Source organism: Ascidia mentula, chromosome 3, assembly GCF_947561715.1.
Source record: "Ascidia mentula chromosome 3, kaAscMent1.1, whole genome shotgun sequence".
Taxonomy (NCBI): Eukaryota; Metazoa; Chordata; class Ascidiacea; order Phlebobranchia; family Ascidiidae; genus Ascidia; species Ascidia mentula.
In genome coordinates, this window is record NC_138568.1 from 16,653,232 (window position 1) to 16,668,856 (window position 15,625).

The 15,625-nt window shown below is 36.9% G+C and overlaps 4 protein-coding genes across 4 annotated transcripts; 3 read left to right on the forward strand and 1 right to left on the reverse strand.

The window, feature by feature from the left end:
* Positions 1–216: 216 nt before the first annotated feature.
* On the forward strand, positions 217–5,835 carry LOC145893872 (uncharacterized). The gene is made up of 12 exons (XM_082982245.1): positions 217–355; positions 595–803; positions 970–1,143; positions 1,445–1,508; positions 2,339–2,461; positions 2,647–2,801; positions 3,722–3,918; positions 4,090–4,174; positions 4,314–4,386; positions 4,510–4,647; positions 5,034–5,120; positions 5,443–5,835. Exons 1-12 carry the CDS (start codon positions 308–310, stop codon positions 5,560–5,562), a joined length of 1,473 nt encoding a protein of 490 aa, XP_082838371.1. The 5' UTR covers positions 217–307; the 3' UTR covers positions 5,563–5,835.
* Positions 5,836–6,548: 713 nt separating this feature from the next.
* Positions 6,549–8,072, reverse strand: LOC145895781 (uncharacterized). The gene is made up of 3 exons (XM_082984565.1): positions 7,821–8,072; positions 6,831–6,975; positions 6,549–6,706 (listed from the first exon to the last, which is right to left on the reverse strand). Exons 1-3 carry the CDS (start codon positions 8,070–8,072, stop codon positions 6,549–6,551), a joined length of 555 nt encoding a protein of 184 aa, XP_082840691.1.
* Positions 8,073–9,141: 1,069 nt separating this feature from the next.
* Positions 9,142–11,221, forward strand: LOC145895782 (uncharacterized). Its single transcript, XM_082984566.1, has 4 exons — positions 9,142–9,393; positions 9,994–10,135; positions 10,333–10,439; positions 10,916–11,221. Exons 1-4 carry the CDS (start codon positions 9,142–9,144, stop codon positions 11,219–11,221), a joined length of 807 nt encoding a protein of 268 aa, XP_082840692.1.
* Positions 11,222–12,521: 1,300 nt separating this feature from the next.
* Positions 12,522–14,438, forward strand: LOC145895783 (uncharacterized). The gene is made up of 4 exons (XM_082984567.1): positions 12,522–12,773; positions 13,013–13,154; positions 13,560–13,666; positions 14,133–14,438. Exons 1-4 carry the CDS (start codon positions 12,522–12,524, stop codon positions 14,436–14,438), a joined length of 807 nt encoding a protein of 268 aa, XP_082840693.1.
* The last annotated feature ends 1,187 nt before the right edge of the window (positions 14,439–15,625 follow it).

Below are 15,625 nucleotides of genomic sequence, written 5' to 3' on the forward strand. Positions count from 1 at the left end.
ACAAGTGTTGTCGTTGTCATAGTTTGTGACAAGAAGATGAACCTACTTTTACATGCGGTCCATTTGTTGTGGCCCATGTGTAGGTCTGGGTTAAAGTAGCAATTGTATTGCAAATATTGTTTGTATCATATGGTCTGCATTTTATATGTTCCGCTTGAGTGCCGAAAGCATGTCAAAATAGTAAACATGTGTGCACTTCAGTCAAAGCAAGTTTGTTGCAACTAGTAGGTCTAATCGAATTGATTTCGTGGAAATTCCTTGATATTTTGCGTTATTGGCAGATTTGTTTATTAAATAATATTAGAAAATGGACTTCAGTCATTTGACTGTGTTGTTTGCATTGTCATGTGTGCAGGTAAGAGTTTTTGCAATATTTTTTAAAAATTTTTGGTATTTTTAATTTGTGAGGGATGATAAAAATCACGAAAAATACCTAATTATGATGGCTTCAAATTGTAAGTTTATTGCATATTCAGAAAAATTTTGGAGCTATCATTTTCTAAATCTGCATTTTTGTGGCAAGCAAGAGATTTTTAAATAATTTGCAGTTTTAAATGGTTTCACTGTAGTGATTGTTTCTCACTGATGTTTTAGATTGTTTCATCACTGGATGAATCAGAAACTTCCAAGTTAAAAGCACTGCCTGGCCACATGAAGCCTTTTGGGTCACAGGGCCCCTTCTTTTATGTACCAACGATTGAAGGATTTCCGTCCACTTATGACTTTTTTAACAATTTTGTAACGCCATCTATTCCTGTTGTCATGAAAGGGGCAGCCAAAATTTCAAAAGCATATGAAAAATGGTGATTTTTTAGCAGCGACATGTTGCAGGAATACTTGTTCATTGCAGATGTAACTCTTTGTCAAGATTTATTCCAATACTTCTTTGCCCATATTTTTGTAGCCTGGCAATGTTTTCAGTAAAGTCGTTATTCTTTTCTTGTTTCAACAATCAGCCGTTTTTCACAGGACCGATGAATATTTTGTCAACCACAAAGCCTCTGGCAGTGAGAAGGTCTATGCTGAGGCAAGAAAAAAAGAGGACCGGCAAAAACCAGGAGATTTTTTAACATTCCGCAAGTTTATCAAGCAGTACATCAAAAATGACATTTATATGGTCAATGGAGTGCCATCGTTTTTAAAGTAGGTCACTTTAAAATTCTACAAAGTGTTCATGTACTATAATTATGTACTTTCAATATATATACTTCATTTATGTGACTATGCGTCACAGCATGAAAACTACTGCTGTAGATTTTATGCGGTTACTAGCCTTTGTATTTTATCTGTAAAACTAGAGCATTTCGGCATTTTATATTTTCCAAACTCGATTGTTACCTTAAAACCAATGTTGACAAAAGGATATCTATACATAAAAATTCTTGAAGTGATATGTTTTTGGACAGATCATGCGTGGTAACTTCCTAATTATTTATTTTTATAGACCTGATGTACTGCTTCCCACACCATTAAACTGCAAAAAGGTGTCTGAAAACTTGGCTGACACGGTATGTATTCTCAGATATAATCACTGGCGTAGAGTACGGGGTTGCAGGGATGCGCGCACCCCCAGTTTTTTTTCTAAATTTAGCAACAGAATCACATCGCGTCTTTTTGGCTTTGTTGTTTCAAACCGCAGTAAAAATGAAGACTCATACCTCTGATTACACTCACAAAGGTGCTTAACATGCAGTTTCGTAAGTCTCGTAATTGCAATCTACAATTATGCAACACAGGCGAAATAACAGTATCATTTGTGTAATTGACTACCGAGTTCGTCGCTAAGGCATTTACTTGACACCACGTTTCAATTTTTTTTGATTGCTGGCCAAAACACTTGTTAACATGAAAGATGCTACATAACCTGTGTAATATAGTGTGCAAACGATCTTCTGCTGTTAGCATTTTGTACTCGCCGCACCCCCGTTGATATGCAAAACTCTACACCAATAGATATAATACTCTTCTCATTTGTAACATCATCAGCAAATTAATTTAATTTGTGGAACCAAACTTCCTAAAGCATAACTTATTGTTTTTATTATTTTTTACTTTGGTTTCTGTAACATGTTGTTGTGTGCCAAATTTTTTCACTTGTTTTGAAAGTAAAATTATATCAAGCAAATAGGCCTTCTTCGTTTGCTTATCCTATTTCAATTAAGAAGACAGGCTTGTAATCTGTGCAATCTGCCTCTAGTTTGTTTTATTTGAATTGAAATTTTATGCAACTTCTTTAAATAATGAAAACAATAGGTCTGAGCACTGTGTCACGCAGCTTGGAAACCATTGCTCTAATCAATAGACACCAATTTGTGACAAATTTTTTTGGGCCATTTAGGTTATGTGGTTTAGTAGTGGAGGCACCAAATCTGTTTTACACAATGACGATGTCGACAACATTAACTGTTTGTACCGCGGAAACAAAACACTCACTTTTGTCAGCCCTTTCCAAACTGACCAGGTGGGATAACTTTATAATTTATTTCTGTAAAATTGTTTCACAATAATTCTGTGCTTTTGGTGCAAGTTAAGCCAAGATAGTAAACAATTGGTCTTGGGGCATATATATTGTTCATTATGCTGCATATGCGCATATATGTGTTTCTATTCATCGGTATGCATGCTCTGAAAAGCGTTTATTTGCAGGATTGGGTTGCAAGTGTAATTGACCAACCAGAAGGAACGTACTCCGACATAGATGTTGATGCAGTGGATTATGTTAAATATCCAAAACTGGCAGATATTAAATATGGAGTTGTCCACATGAAGCAGGGAGATTGCTTGTTTATTCCATACAAATGGTGTGTAGATTCTCTCGTGTATTCTAGTCACTAGAATCTAGTGTGTACCACATAAACAAAACCACTTTAAAAAAGTGACAAATACTGTTTGGTATTGATTGGGACTATATAGTTGGGACTGACTACGTGACTATGTGACTACTGTAGAGACTACTACAGGAAGGATGTGCATGTGGAATGAATTTGTCGCCCATATGCTCTCTCATAGCATGTTGTAGTTGGCAATAAATATAATTCTCTTTATATCACTGTCATGTTACTTGGTTTAAACTAAAAGTTTTGTTTTCAAAAGCACAATATTAAACACTTCTTTTTCAAATACAATTGATGAATCTGGCACAATTTTTGGTGAATTTCACACAAGTGATACTTAACCTTTTTCAAACTCCTGTAAATTCACCAACCAGTTTTTGCACCCCTTCTCATATAAACGTGTTATAAATATAAAGGGTTAGGATTGACGGGCCGATTGTTTAATCTCAACTTTTCATCCGCATGTGATTTTGTGTAGCCTTGAAAAAAAATTACCATGAAACTAAAACTTTACCAAACTGGAAAATAATTTATTGATTAAAATTGCCATTGTCAAATAACCTGGCAAAATTAGGACCCTGCCCTTTAAACATTCTTATATGAGGTGATCTTGTATTACTTAAAAGTTTTCTTATCCATCCCATTTTACTGACAAATTGGCCACTCCTGATATATATTATATAACCAAACCTATTGGTTAAAGCTCCACGCATACTCAGGAACACATCCTACACTCACTCCTGGTTATGAAGAAATGCTCTACACAGTCGATATGTGTATGTCAGATAGATATTTCACTTTTCAATAACATGAAGTTGTGTCAATATATGTATTAGAAATCTTATGTTTATAAAATCTGTGCAAAACATGGTTTTGTTTATCCTAAGGGCACACCAAGTCAATTCCTATGGCAACAACCTGGCTGTAAATGTTTGGTTTAACCATCTTCCCAACCAGTTCCGAAACTTGACATCAGCTGATTGTGGTGACCAAACTATTCCTCTTACCCTTGATCAAGTTCAGCTGGAAACAAATGATCCATACGGGGGGTCTGTGGCAAGACCCAAGCCAGTTTTTGACAAAGGTAAAACTTTTTTTTTGGGTTTGTATCGTCATTTTTGTGTGTATAAGTAGTTTGACATAACAAAAGGTCTAATTGAATTCATTGCTTTGAATGTGTTGTAGCAAGCGCTTGTGTGTATTCATGTTAAATCTTTTTCACTGTGCTTAGTGTAAAAATCCAAGTATTTTATAGATTACTCAGCCACCAAAGAGCCAGCAAAGACTGAAAGCACTGAAAATGTTGAGGGTGGTGATGAAGATATGGAAACTCCATTAGTGTATGAAACTAATTCAGACTAATTATCAAAGCAATTGAATATGTAGTTGTATTGCATTAAAATTTTTAAATTACACTTTTGTTTACAATTGCTGTGATGTGTTTGAAAGTGTTAATTAACTTTTTTTGGAATATTTCAGTATGTCAGTTTTTCAAGGTTTGTCACACAAATCTCCAATTGATATTGAAGATCTTAAAGCTGGAATGCTTGCGGTAAGAAAGCAGTAACTTCGCTTTGATAATTTTAACAATTGTTTTAAAACAGCTTAGGTTTTTGTCAACTAAATGTAAACGATATAGTTTTTGTGCAATACTTATATTTTATTATTTCTATAGTCTTCTCCCCCAACCTTCCAGTCATGGGATGAAGAGGCACAAAATCTACTTGAGGCCATATTTGAAAAACTTGACTTAAATGGAGACAACTTGGTGGATGAAAAAGATGTCATCATCTTCAAAAAGGAGACAAAAATGGTCAGCAGGATTAGCACATTTTTAATTACATTTGTAAAACCAATGCACATCTTTTCTAAGTTACAACAAATGTGGGATCATATTCTAAAATGCATTCTTGATTACTTTTGTCTGTGAGTTTACTGTATTTATTTTGCCAAGCATGGAAAAAAAAGGTGTTGTTTGTTCTTAAAATTGGTTTTTAATTTAAGATTTAATCATGTTTATCCCAAAGATTTACTCTTGCTTTTCTAAAGTAAACTGATTGCATGAAAATATGATTTAAAGTGTTAGTTGTGGCATTTCCTCTACATAAATACTACATAATCATTTTTGTTCATTTCTTTAAAACTTTCTTGTGTTATTTGAAAAACAATTTTGTAATTATTTCATGAACATTTTTACAGAAACGGAGAAAAATGCTAGAAACTGTTGATGACTACTCGCAAGAAATGTCTTCCATCTTGTATTCTGCACAGTTGAATGCCGAAAGGGTAAGGCATATGTCCAATATCATTTATTCATAATACTGGGACAGGGCTACTTGAACCCTTATGTTCAACAACCCCATATCTAATCCAAGCAAAAATAGTCAGAAAATGTTTATGTTACTTCTTTATTTAGCCTGCAAATAGCTGACTAAAATACAGAGTCGTCCCTGCAAAAGCCAATTTGTTTCACTATCCCAAAAATTAAATTTTCCCAAATGGAGTCAATAAGCAGTGTACTAGACTATTACGTTTAATATTGTGCAGTTTTTTTTTTGGAAACCTTTCTGATCGATTATTTGTCTTGAATGAATATGTTTTTTTTTAGGACATGATAAAGAAAATGGTTCAGAATGGGGATGTAGAAATGGGGCTTGCCAAGAATATTTATGGTGAGAAGTTTTTGGCAGATATTCAACCTGTTGCTGCTGCCAAAGAAGAGCTCTAAGTCTACAACATTTGTTTGTGCAAAGCTTATACATAACCAGTCTTAAGTAAAATGAATTTCCCCACCCTTTATACTGTTCCCATTGTGTTTAAACCCCCTATGGATCACTGAATTTCGTCACTGCCACTGCAAAGTTTACCGATATGTTTGTTAAAGTGCAATTTTGTTTCCCAACATGCTGCAATATGTATTTTGAATTCCTGTGTACGTTTTCGGTTGTGAAACTCTCGTTTTTTATGTGTTTTAGTGTCAGAATGATTTACACTGTAAGTTGCCAATAAAGAGATTAAGAATTAACGCAGTGCAAAGATCTCTATTCCCAGCTATATAGCATCACTGGCAGCGTTTGTCATTAGAATTTAAGCGAGTCAACGACGTTTACTCAATACTATGACCCCGAAATGGTAGTGATATGCGTCACCAACCCCAAGAGCAATAGACTAAAGCGAACAACCCCAAGCCAAATATTGCAAATAAGACTGAAAGGGAAATCCACAGTTCACGTTCGAGTCTATACATAATCGGGTCATCAGCCCTGTATTCATCAATAACGCTACCTTTCTTGTTTCGGTGAGGAAAAGGTTCATTTGGTGTCGCCACTCCCAGAAATCGGCACAGTGGTTCCCAACCTTCGCTGACGTCAAAAACGAGAAGGTTTTGCTTCGGGACAGTCTGCAAAACATTGACCAGACCAGTTTTTTCGAATAATTCGTTTTCGGCACGTTGATGCGTATCTGGAGATATAATTTAAGGCACCCAAAAGTTTACCAAACCTAAGGACGACGTCGTTCTATCCCCCGAAGGAATGTACCGATTGAAATCACTGTCGACGCCCTTGGGGAGAAAGTGAAACAGTACAAAAAATATTGAATGATGTTAATTTCAGTAATGCCAGAATAATGTTGTTGAGGGAACGTTACCATCAGTTAATACACGCGAAACAGGAAAAAATATTTTTGAATTGTATATTTTGTGTGTTTTGACAACTAACATTTCCCTGTTAGGGTAACTTTGGCAACGTCTACAACTGGTGATACCTGTTGAACATAAAGGTTATGTTGTCTGTAGATCCTTTTCATGATCATCTCGTTGTAAACAAATGAGTTGCTCCACGGAAATCTGCTTGAACCTCCCCGGAAACGCTCTGATGAATATATTTTTATGAAACATTAAGACAACATTGTAAAAAGCAACACATTAGCCTCTTATAGGACCCATCGCTTTATTTACTGTTGGATATACTACAAAATATACTATCAACTTTTTACCGTCGTTTTGCTTGTGCCGAAAAGCCCTCCATCCCGATGGGGTTAAACTATTCATTAATTTTAGAAACGTGTTGTTGCTCAAGGCATTTGCTTGGCGCTCAACACTTTGGTACCATTGATCCTCGTCTCTGGTAGTTAGAATTACCTGCAAACAAACAAATACGATGACAGATTACTCGCTTAAGAAAATTAACGATTTATCGACAAAATGCAACCTTATGTAGTAATGCGATGTTGTTATTAAATGAATATGTTATAATTTATAAGCTCCTGTATAGCTATATGGTATAAAATTTTGAGTTCAAATTTCTCAGGAGCGGATTAGTTATTTCATGGATCGCTAACAATGGTTCCGATTTGCGTCATCAATAGGTCTGACGTCACAATGCTGCAGGTAAATTGGCTATAAATGCAGTGGTTTAGATATGAGTTCTTTATGTAAACGTTTGTGGAGCTGCGGAAAATCTTACTTTGGGCGAATTTTACATTCAGGAAAAGAAGAAATTGTCGAGGAATATAAGCACCAAAAACATAAATTTACGTTTCTGCAAGAAAAACTTCTGGAATGAACGCCAACCATAATAGCAAATCTGGCAGCTACGTCAATATGGAATGCGGTTTTACTGCCTCCATATAGTATACAAAATCTCAGCATATGAAACAAAAGACAAAATTTTCAAATTACTATAATGTTAATATGTACGAACCTATAATAGCCTAATCGCTAGTTGTTTTTATTTCAAAGCGTTTTTCATCGCCTCCATCAATTTATGGTTTTGGTGCTTGGTACTTGTATTCCTCGACGATATCTGCTTGGCCTAAACGTAATTGTTTTTTTTCCCAAAAATGCGTTTACCGCTGTGCTACACGCGTTTTGTCAAAGTACACTTATCAAAACTAAAGCATTTCAATCTGTACATGCAGAATGGTGACGTCACCAGACCTATTGATAACCCTAGCTCGCAACCATGAATACCTCGCTTGCTTCACCTTAGCTTCTGGAAAAGCTTTCCATATTTCTTCCCAAAAGTAGCAACTTGGACTGTCCGTTACCGCGTCTACATCTTTATACATTCGCCGCAAGTCCTCAAGATTGCCACCTTCGTTAATTAACTTGTTCCAGTCAGCAGACAAATACCAGAAATTTTCTATCCAATCGTATGTTGTGTAACCCAGCAGTCGTAGAGCTTGACACATTGACTTGGTGCCAGTTTTAGGGTGACCTGCCGCTATAACTTTCATACTTGCCTCACGGTGTTGTATCAGATACCAGGTAAACTTCCATACAGAACAACATGAAAGGCCTCTTAAATCGAAATGTTGTTATAATGCTGTTAGGATAGGGTTTGTTTAAAATGCAGGGCTGCCAGTCGCTACCACAGCAAATTGTTTCCATGGTGCTCTCGCAATGGTATAGGCTAACGTGCGGACTAGTTGCCACTTAATTATTTTTCCACCTGGGGTTATTTGTGATTTAATAATTGTTTTTTGACCAGACTTGCAGGATAATACCTGAAGCAATTTCATTATTAGTAATTCCGAATGAGAACAGACTGGATTTTAGTGGAATTGGTGGATAGCACAGGATAGAATTAAATCAAAACACAATGGCCTGTTTCGCAAACGCATGTCAATGTAAGCACATAGTCACGTGATATGCGAAAATGCAAGAAAGGGCCGGTTATAGGCGCACAAACACCATGTGGCAAACACCATACATTGGAAACGCAGTAATGTTTCATGCATTCGCATGATTGGCAGGATCGCCCCACTGCGCAGGACTTGACGATGGCAACTATCGTATATCCAGATCAAAAAAGGTTTACAAATCCAGTTAGACTGCAATGCCTGGGCTGCGAAGCCTGTAAACCTATACATTCAAAAGCCTCACCACATAAAGTGACATCGATCAATAGAATAATGGCAATAATTCCTTATCGTAGCACATTTACTCTATATCGATAGGTTACGTAGGGCCTTCGCTACACACGAACCATAAATGGTCCTTATATTATCTCTTACGAATCAACAAATGTTTACAGATTGTGATTGAATGCATTTAGGTTTCATAACGTACATGTGAATATCCCACTCCGCCTTGCGACTTTATAAGTATAAAATGGACTTTATCTGGAAGATGAAAGGTAGTGTCCTTTTGTAAACACTAACTGGACATTCCTTCTACGCTTAGCTGAGCACAAATATTTACCTCGTTGCTTCGGGCGTTGCTTTGCGCTAGATCGCCTTAATGTGGTGGTCATTGCGCGTTTGCTGGGGTAACAGGCGCAACAAGACTGCGTCAAATATCATCATGAAGGTCATAATGGCGGGAATGACAAAAACGGGCACAAAATCAATGTGTGAGGCTTTAACGGTGCTTGGATATGATGTTTATGACTGGATGGAGAACTTCTGGTACCTTGGTGATGATTGGATAAAACAAATTCGAGATGGAGTAAAAGTTGAAGATTTGAAGCGAATGTACCAAAATGTTGATGCAGTAACTGACAATCCTTGCAATATTTACTGGGAAGAATTGGCTGAGGCGTTTCCAGAGGCAAAAGTATGTTACTGTAAATATTTGCAGCAAAGGAAATGGAAGTGTGCTATGCGTCTAAGACGTAAAGTCACAATGTGTTACCTACTAATTGGTTAGCCTCCTATAAATGTATCTCGTTACATCTATATGTTACGCGCTTTATGCCGACGTCGAGATCAGTAAAGTAAATATTACTATTCATGACGTCGCTTTTACATTTTATCACCTTTCTAGGGGTATTTATTCAATTAATAAACGTTTGATAAGCAAATTGGAGCCATTAAAAAGATTATGCCGACGTTGAGATCAGTAAAATAAATGCTTATCTTATCTCCACTTTGCTAATCATATGATTCTTGTGACACGGGGTCTGACGGCACTATTGGTTGAGCTTTGTTTGGCCAAAGTGTTTCCACCTTGTTTTCTGCGTAAGGTTGCACTTTGGTACCCAACGGATAAGGGTGATTGTATAGTCACCACAAAGTGGAAGTCTTTGCTTGGCTGTTTGGTTAGCAATGTCGTCTGAAAGTCACACCAGTTGCACTAATGAGACCTTTTAGGTCGAAACAGTGGCCATCTGTCTGCAGCTTACACAACTAATAAACGTTTGGTTTGTTTTTCTAGATAATTCTTACGACAAGAGACGAAGATCAATGGTACAAGAGTTTGGTCAGGCAGTTCGACAGTCTCGATTCACCGGCTTTCAGAGCAATGGCGATGTTTACCTACACTGGGTACAGAATGCACAAATATGAGATGTACTCAGGTGACCTTTCTCTTCCTTGTCCCTCAAACCCGGTGTTTCTAAAGCTTCTTTAGAAAGGACAGTGGCAATGTGATAGACGAGGCCGATCCAATAATACTAGTTTTTTTTGTAACTTTAATCCGACCTAACAACATGCACATGTCACATGCACATACAGCTGTGACCATTACTAAACAATTTTCTCAATCTTTCCACAGTTGCGTTTCTTGGGTACCGACGAGTTTGGCCGTTTTGGAAACAAATACTTTATAATGAAGAGGCTTTGAGACGAATGTACAGAAAGCATAATTTATACGTACAACAGGTAATAATGATTCACTTCTTCACACGATTCTTGTTTTCATTTATTGTGCACAAACAATGCTGATATCAACCTATAATATCAGCTTGTTTTTTTGCTATTAAAAGCAGTATTCCCATTCACTGCCAACAGCTACACGACAATTCTTTTCCAACGAGCTCATGCAAGGAATAATTCCCTAGTTATTGTGCTATACTTTACATCACGTTAGCTACAATACTGTACGCCTTGCAAGACGAAATATTTGGTTTGTATCACTTTAAAACTTTTGTTGTAAAAAGTTTAAGTGCGAATTTGTCGCCTTTTATGAGCAAAACCGAAATTAAACCCAGTGCTGGAATTCGTATCTTGTACAAATTCCAAAGGGTTCCCGCGTCAAAGCACCTTAATAATTTATTCTACATTCCGTTACTCAACTTAATGTTTAACTCTATGGTCTCGGAAATAGCCGCAACATGTAAATACAACATGTGTTTCAGAAAGCTCCGAAAGACCGCCTCCTTGTAATCCACATGAAGGATTTGTCGTGGAAACCATTATGTGATTTTCTTAACGTGCCAATACCGGATGTCCCCTTTCCCCATAAAAATAAAGGTGCCAACATTTTGGATGAAATGCGCACCACCAAAATAGCGGTGATAAGACTTAACCGGGAATTTAAGGGATTTCTGGCGTGTTGTTCCCTGCTTCTGGGTTACGGCCTTTATCGTCTCACACCGCATATTCCGTTTTGCAAAATTAAAAGCTTTCTGTGGAGTGCAGCAAGTAGCACTAAGCTTGCATAGAAATGTAATGAATTGAATTCAATAAATAATTAACTATTGTACTAGACATACACTGATATAATTAATCAATAATTGTGCCATTACATGTGTAAAATTGAGTGCTTTACGTTTTCTTTCTCAATATTCTTTTTGCGTGGCACATTTTTCGATTAGGTAGGTTCGGTAAAACATATTCCTCATGTTCGTATAGTGCTGGGTTGAACAATGCTGCAGCATGTGTATACACACGGTTTCGCGGATGTAATGATAATCATATATTGCATATTTGGGGACAGAATATTTTTTTCCTGAATAAAATTCCTTACTTTTCTGGGTTATAATCCGGATTCGGGTCAAATATTCTGTTTTATTCATGCATTCTTAAACCACGTTTCAAATACAAGTTAATTTACAGTTGGTCACTTGTGGGATTTCATTGTGATAAATTACATAACAGTGAGGTTTCTTCATACATGTGGTTCTTTGCACAACTTTGACCACCTGTGGGATATAGAGTTAATAATTGCTAATAGTTCAAAAGGTGCGTTGACACAAACTATATAGACTTTGTAACTAGCCTATTCGTGGTAACATGCTTCGTGACCCATCTAAAAGAATTTCGCGGCCTACTGGTTAAAAAACACTGCTCACATTTACAACATTTCTTTCAACGTAAACACTTAACCGACCGACGCAAACTTTTTGGGTAATCCGTAAAGTAAGAAAGTCTTTTGGTCTGTAACTTACAGAGATATTTAATCTCAGCTCTTATGGAAATAACGAAAGTTCCTGCCAAGAAGTCTTAACCGCATCTGTGTGTTGTGTGTGAAAGAGAGAGAGAGAGAGAGAGAGAAGAAAAAAGGCACTTGCTTTCTTCTTTTTTAAAACATCCATGCTCTCGTGATCCGACTTGTCTTACACAGTGTGCTAAACCGCATAATGAGTCTCAATTTGAAGGCTAGGTCGAGCGATCGCAACTCACGAACCATAAATTGAACTGTATGACGCTGCAGTAAAACGTAACAAGGTTTGCTGCATATTGTGTTTGCGTTATCTCTTACGAATCAACAGATGTTTACAGATTGTGATTGAATGCATTTAGGTTTCATAACGTACATGTGAATATCCCACTCCGCCTTGCTACTTTACACAAGTATAAAATGGACTTCAACTGAAAGTTAAAAGATAGCGTTTGTTTGTAAACGTTTCTTTCCACGCTTTAACTGAGTACAAATATTTACTTTGTTGCTGAGGCGTTGCTTTGCACTATTGCGCGATTGCAGGGGTAAACAGGTGCAACAAGGCTAGGTCAAATATCATCATGAAGGTCATAATGGCGGGAATGACAAAAACGGGCACAAAATCAATGTGTGAGGCTTTAACGGTGCTTGGATATGATGTTTATGACTGGATGGAGAATTTCTGGTATCTTGGTGATGATTGGATAAAACAAATTCGAGATGGAGTGAAAGTAGAAGAATTGAGGCGAATGTACCAAAATGTTGATGCAGTAACTGACAATCCTTGCAATGTTTACTGGGAAGAATTGGCTGAGGCGTTTCCAGAAGCAAAAGTATGTTACTGTAAATATTTTCTGCAAAGAAACGTGTGCTATGCGTCTAAGAGGTTCAGTCACAATGTGTTACCTACTCATCTCACTACATCTATATGTTATGCGCCTATTGCCGTCATTGAGATGAGTAAAATAAATAATACAGCCATGCATGCCGTTGATTTTACATCAGCCAAACATGTTTTATTACCTATCTATGAGTGTTTATTCAAATAATAAACGTTTCGTTGGTTTTATAGATAATTCTTACGATAAGAGACGAAGATCAATGGTACAAGAGTTTGGTCAGGCAGTTCGACAGTCTCGATTCACCGGCTTTCAGAGCAATGGCGATGTTTACCTACACTGGGTACAGAATTCACAAATATGAGATGTACTCAGGTGACCTTTCTCTTTCGTCAACCTTAAACCCGGTGTTTCTAAAACTTCTCAATCGGAAAAAAATATGACTGATCTATTGTCAATTCTTATAAGGACCATAGACGAGACCGTCGCAACAATTTCAGCTTTTTTAATTCGACCTCGTATCACAGGGCGCATTACAGTTGTAAACATTTTTCTCAGCGCCCCGCCCTCCCAGTTTTAACCAGCGCCCACTTTTATTTTGATAACCATCCCCCACCTAACTCTGGGGGCGCCAACGACCACTTTAAGAACCACTGCTTTACTTTACGCAAACAATTCCAGACTAGTGTTTCCAAATATTCAAAACAGAAAGGCAGAGAAGATTAATTTGAAACATGCTGTATTGAGACGTTTTTCTCATAATCTCCAATCTTTCCACAGTTGCGTTTCTTGGATACCGACGAGTTTGGCCGTTTTGGAGACAAATACTTTATAATGAAGAGGCTTTGAGACGAATGTACAGAAAGCATAATTTATACGTACAACAGGTAATAATGATTCACTTTTTCACACGATTTTTTATTGATTCCATTTGTTGTTCACAAACAATGCTGATCTCACCTATCAGCTTGTAATTGGGCTATACAGCAGTTGAAACCATTCACTATCAACAGCGACTCTGCAATCCTTTTCGCATGCAAGGAATATTTCTAAGTGATTATGCTTTTCTTTACATCAGTTTAGGAGCAATATACTGATTACGTCTTGCAAGAAAAAGTATCATTTTTGTATCTCTTAAAATCACTTCATTACACCTGACAATTCTGCTACAAAAAGTTTAAGTACGAATTTGTCGTCATTTATGAGCAAAACCTATATCAATCTCAGCGTTGGCATTTGTATCTAATCAAAATTAAGGGTTTGACAATTTCCGCCTCAAAGAACCTAAACAATTTACACCACATTCCGTTACTCAATATGGTTTTTAAAACAGCAACATGTAATGTGTTTCAGAAAGCTTCAAAAGATCGCCTCCTTGTAATCCACATGAAGGATTTGTCGTGGAAACCATTATGTGATTTTCTTAACATACCAATACCGGATGTTCCCTTTCCCCATAAAAATAAAGATGCCAGCATTTTGGATGAAATGCGCACCACCAAAATAGCGATGAAAAGGCTCGACTTGGAATTTAAAGGTTTTCTGGCGTGTTGTTCTCTGTTTTTGGGGTACGGCCTTTATCGTCTGACACCGCATATTCCGTTTTGCAAAGTCAAAACCTTTTTGTGGAGTGCAGCATGCAGCACTGAGCTTGCATAGAAATCTAATGCATTAAATTCAATGAATGATGAGCTGGCACAAGATATAGACTGATATAATTAACAACCATTAAATCAATAATTGTGCAATTACATGTGTGAAATTGAATGCTTTACTATTTCATTTCTTTTGACGTGGCGCTTTTTTCGAGGTTCGATAAAAATGCCAACCTATTTCATGTTTAGTGCTTGGTTGAACAATGCTACACACGGTTTTGTCTATGTAATAATAAATGTTAGCCAAAATTCAATACCTGTAAACCATATGTTGCATATGCATATTTTTCGGATAAAAATTCATCTTTTTTTAGGTAAAATTCGGGTCAATTTTTCTACTTTAACCGTACATTCTTAAACTAAACTACGTTTTAAATACATGGTTAATTATATCAGATACGTTACAGTCGGTCACTTTCTGGATTTCAATGTACACTATATAACAGCCGACCACAGTTTCGGCATTTTTTTGCCATTGTGAGGTTTCTTCATACAATATGGCTCTTTGTGCAACTTTGCCCACTTGTGGGATACAGAGTTAATAATTGCTAATAGTCGAAAAGACGCGTTGACACAATATGGACTTTGTAACTGAACTATCTTGAAAGAAACATGCTTTGTGACCCACCTGAAAGAATTTCGGGGCTTGGAAAACACTGCTCTACATTTACAACACTTAAACAACATAATCACTCAACTGACCGACGCAAACGTTTTAGGCATTCAGTGAAGTTAGAAACGCACTTGGTATTTGCGTTTTTAACTTACAGAGATATTTTAGCAGAATACTATAACACGAAACAAAAAATCCGCTGAAAGTGCGCCGTCACGCATGATTAACACTTTACGCGAAATGGAAAATGCATACGGATAAACGTGATTTTGACGTTTTCTAGTTGGTTCATTCTTAAAAAGTTTTAACAAAGAGTACTTAACAAATGTGCTAATTGTCAGCAATTGAATGAAACGATTTGTGCACGCAGGAGGAATCTGTCGCGTGGACAAACAACGCGTCATTAAATATTCGTTGTGAACACCAGAGCGCGTTGGACTTCCGGTCTCAGGCACGTGCTGTTGGAAAGTTTCCAATTGGTTGTGATATTCTTGGGAATGTGTACCTCATATCAAGAATTTATTTAACTCTGGCTACCCTGTTGGGTCAAAAGTTCCAGAGGGAAGCTAGTTGACAAA

Coding starts and splice junctions, on each gene's coding strand:
- LOC145893872 (XM_082982245.1), top strand. CDS start 308: ATGGACTTCAGTCATTTGACTGTGTTGTTTGCATTGTCATGTGTGCAG. Junction 2,802..3,721: donor TTGTTTATTCCATACAAATG/GTGTGTAGATTC, acceptor GTTTATCCTAAG/GGCACACCAAGTCAATTCCT. Junction 4,648..5,033: donor TCAAAAAGGAGACAAAAATG/GTCAGCAGGATT, acceptor ACATTTTTACAG/AAACGGAGAAAAATGCTAGA.
- LOC145895781 (XM_082984565.1), bottom strand. CDS start 8,072: ATGAAAGTTATAGCGGCAGGTCACCCTAAAACTGGCACCAAGTCAATG. Junction 6,976..7,820: donor AAGCTTTTCCAGAAGCTAAG/GTGAAGCAAGCG, acceptor GTTTGTTTGCAG/GTAATTCTAACTACCAGAGA. Junction 6,707..6,830: donor TCGGCACAAGCAAAACGACG/GTAAAAAGTTGA, acceptor TATATTCATCAG/AGCGTTTCCGGGGAGGTTCA.
- LOC145895782 (XM_082984566.1), top strand. CDS start 9,142: ATGAAGGTCATAATGGCGGGAATGACAAAAACGGGCACAAAATCAATG. Junction 9,394..9,993: donor AGGCGTTTCCAGAGGCAAAA/GTATGTTACTGT, acceptor TTGTTTTTCTAG/ATAATTCTTACGACAAGAGA. Junction 10,440..10,915: donor ATAATTTATACGTACAACAG/GTAATAATGATT, acceptor CATGTGTTTCAG/AAAGCTCCGAAAGACCGCCT.
- LOC145895783 (XM_082984567.1), top strand. CDS start 12,522: ATGAAGGTCATAATGGCGGGAATGACAAAAACGGGCACAAAATCAATG. Junction 12,774..13,012: donor AGGCGTTTCCAGAAGCAAAA/GTATGTTACTGT, acceptor TTGGTTTTATAG/ATAATTCTTACGATAAGAGA. Junction 13,155..13,559: donor CAAATATGAGATGTACTCAG/GTGACCTTTCTC, acceptor ATCTTTCCACAG/TTGCGTTTCTTGGATACCGA.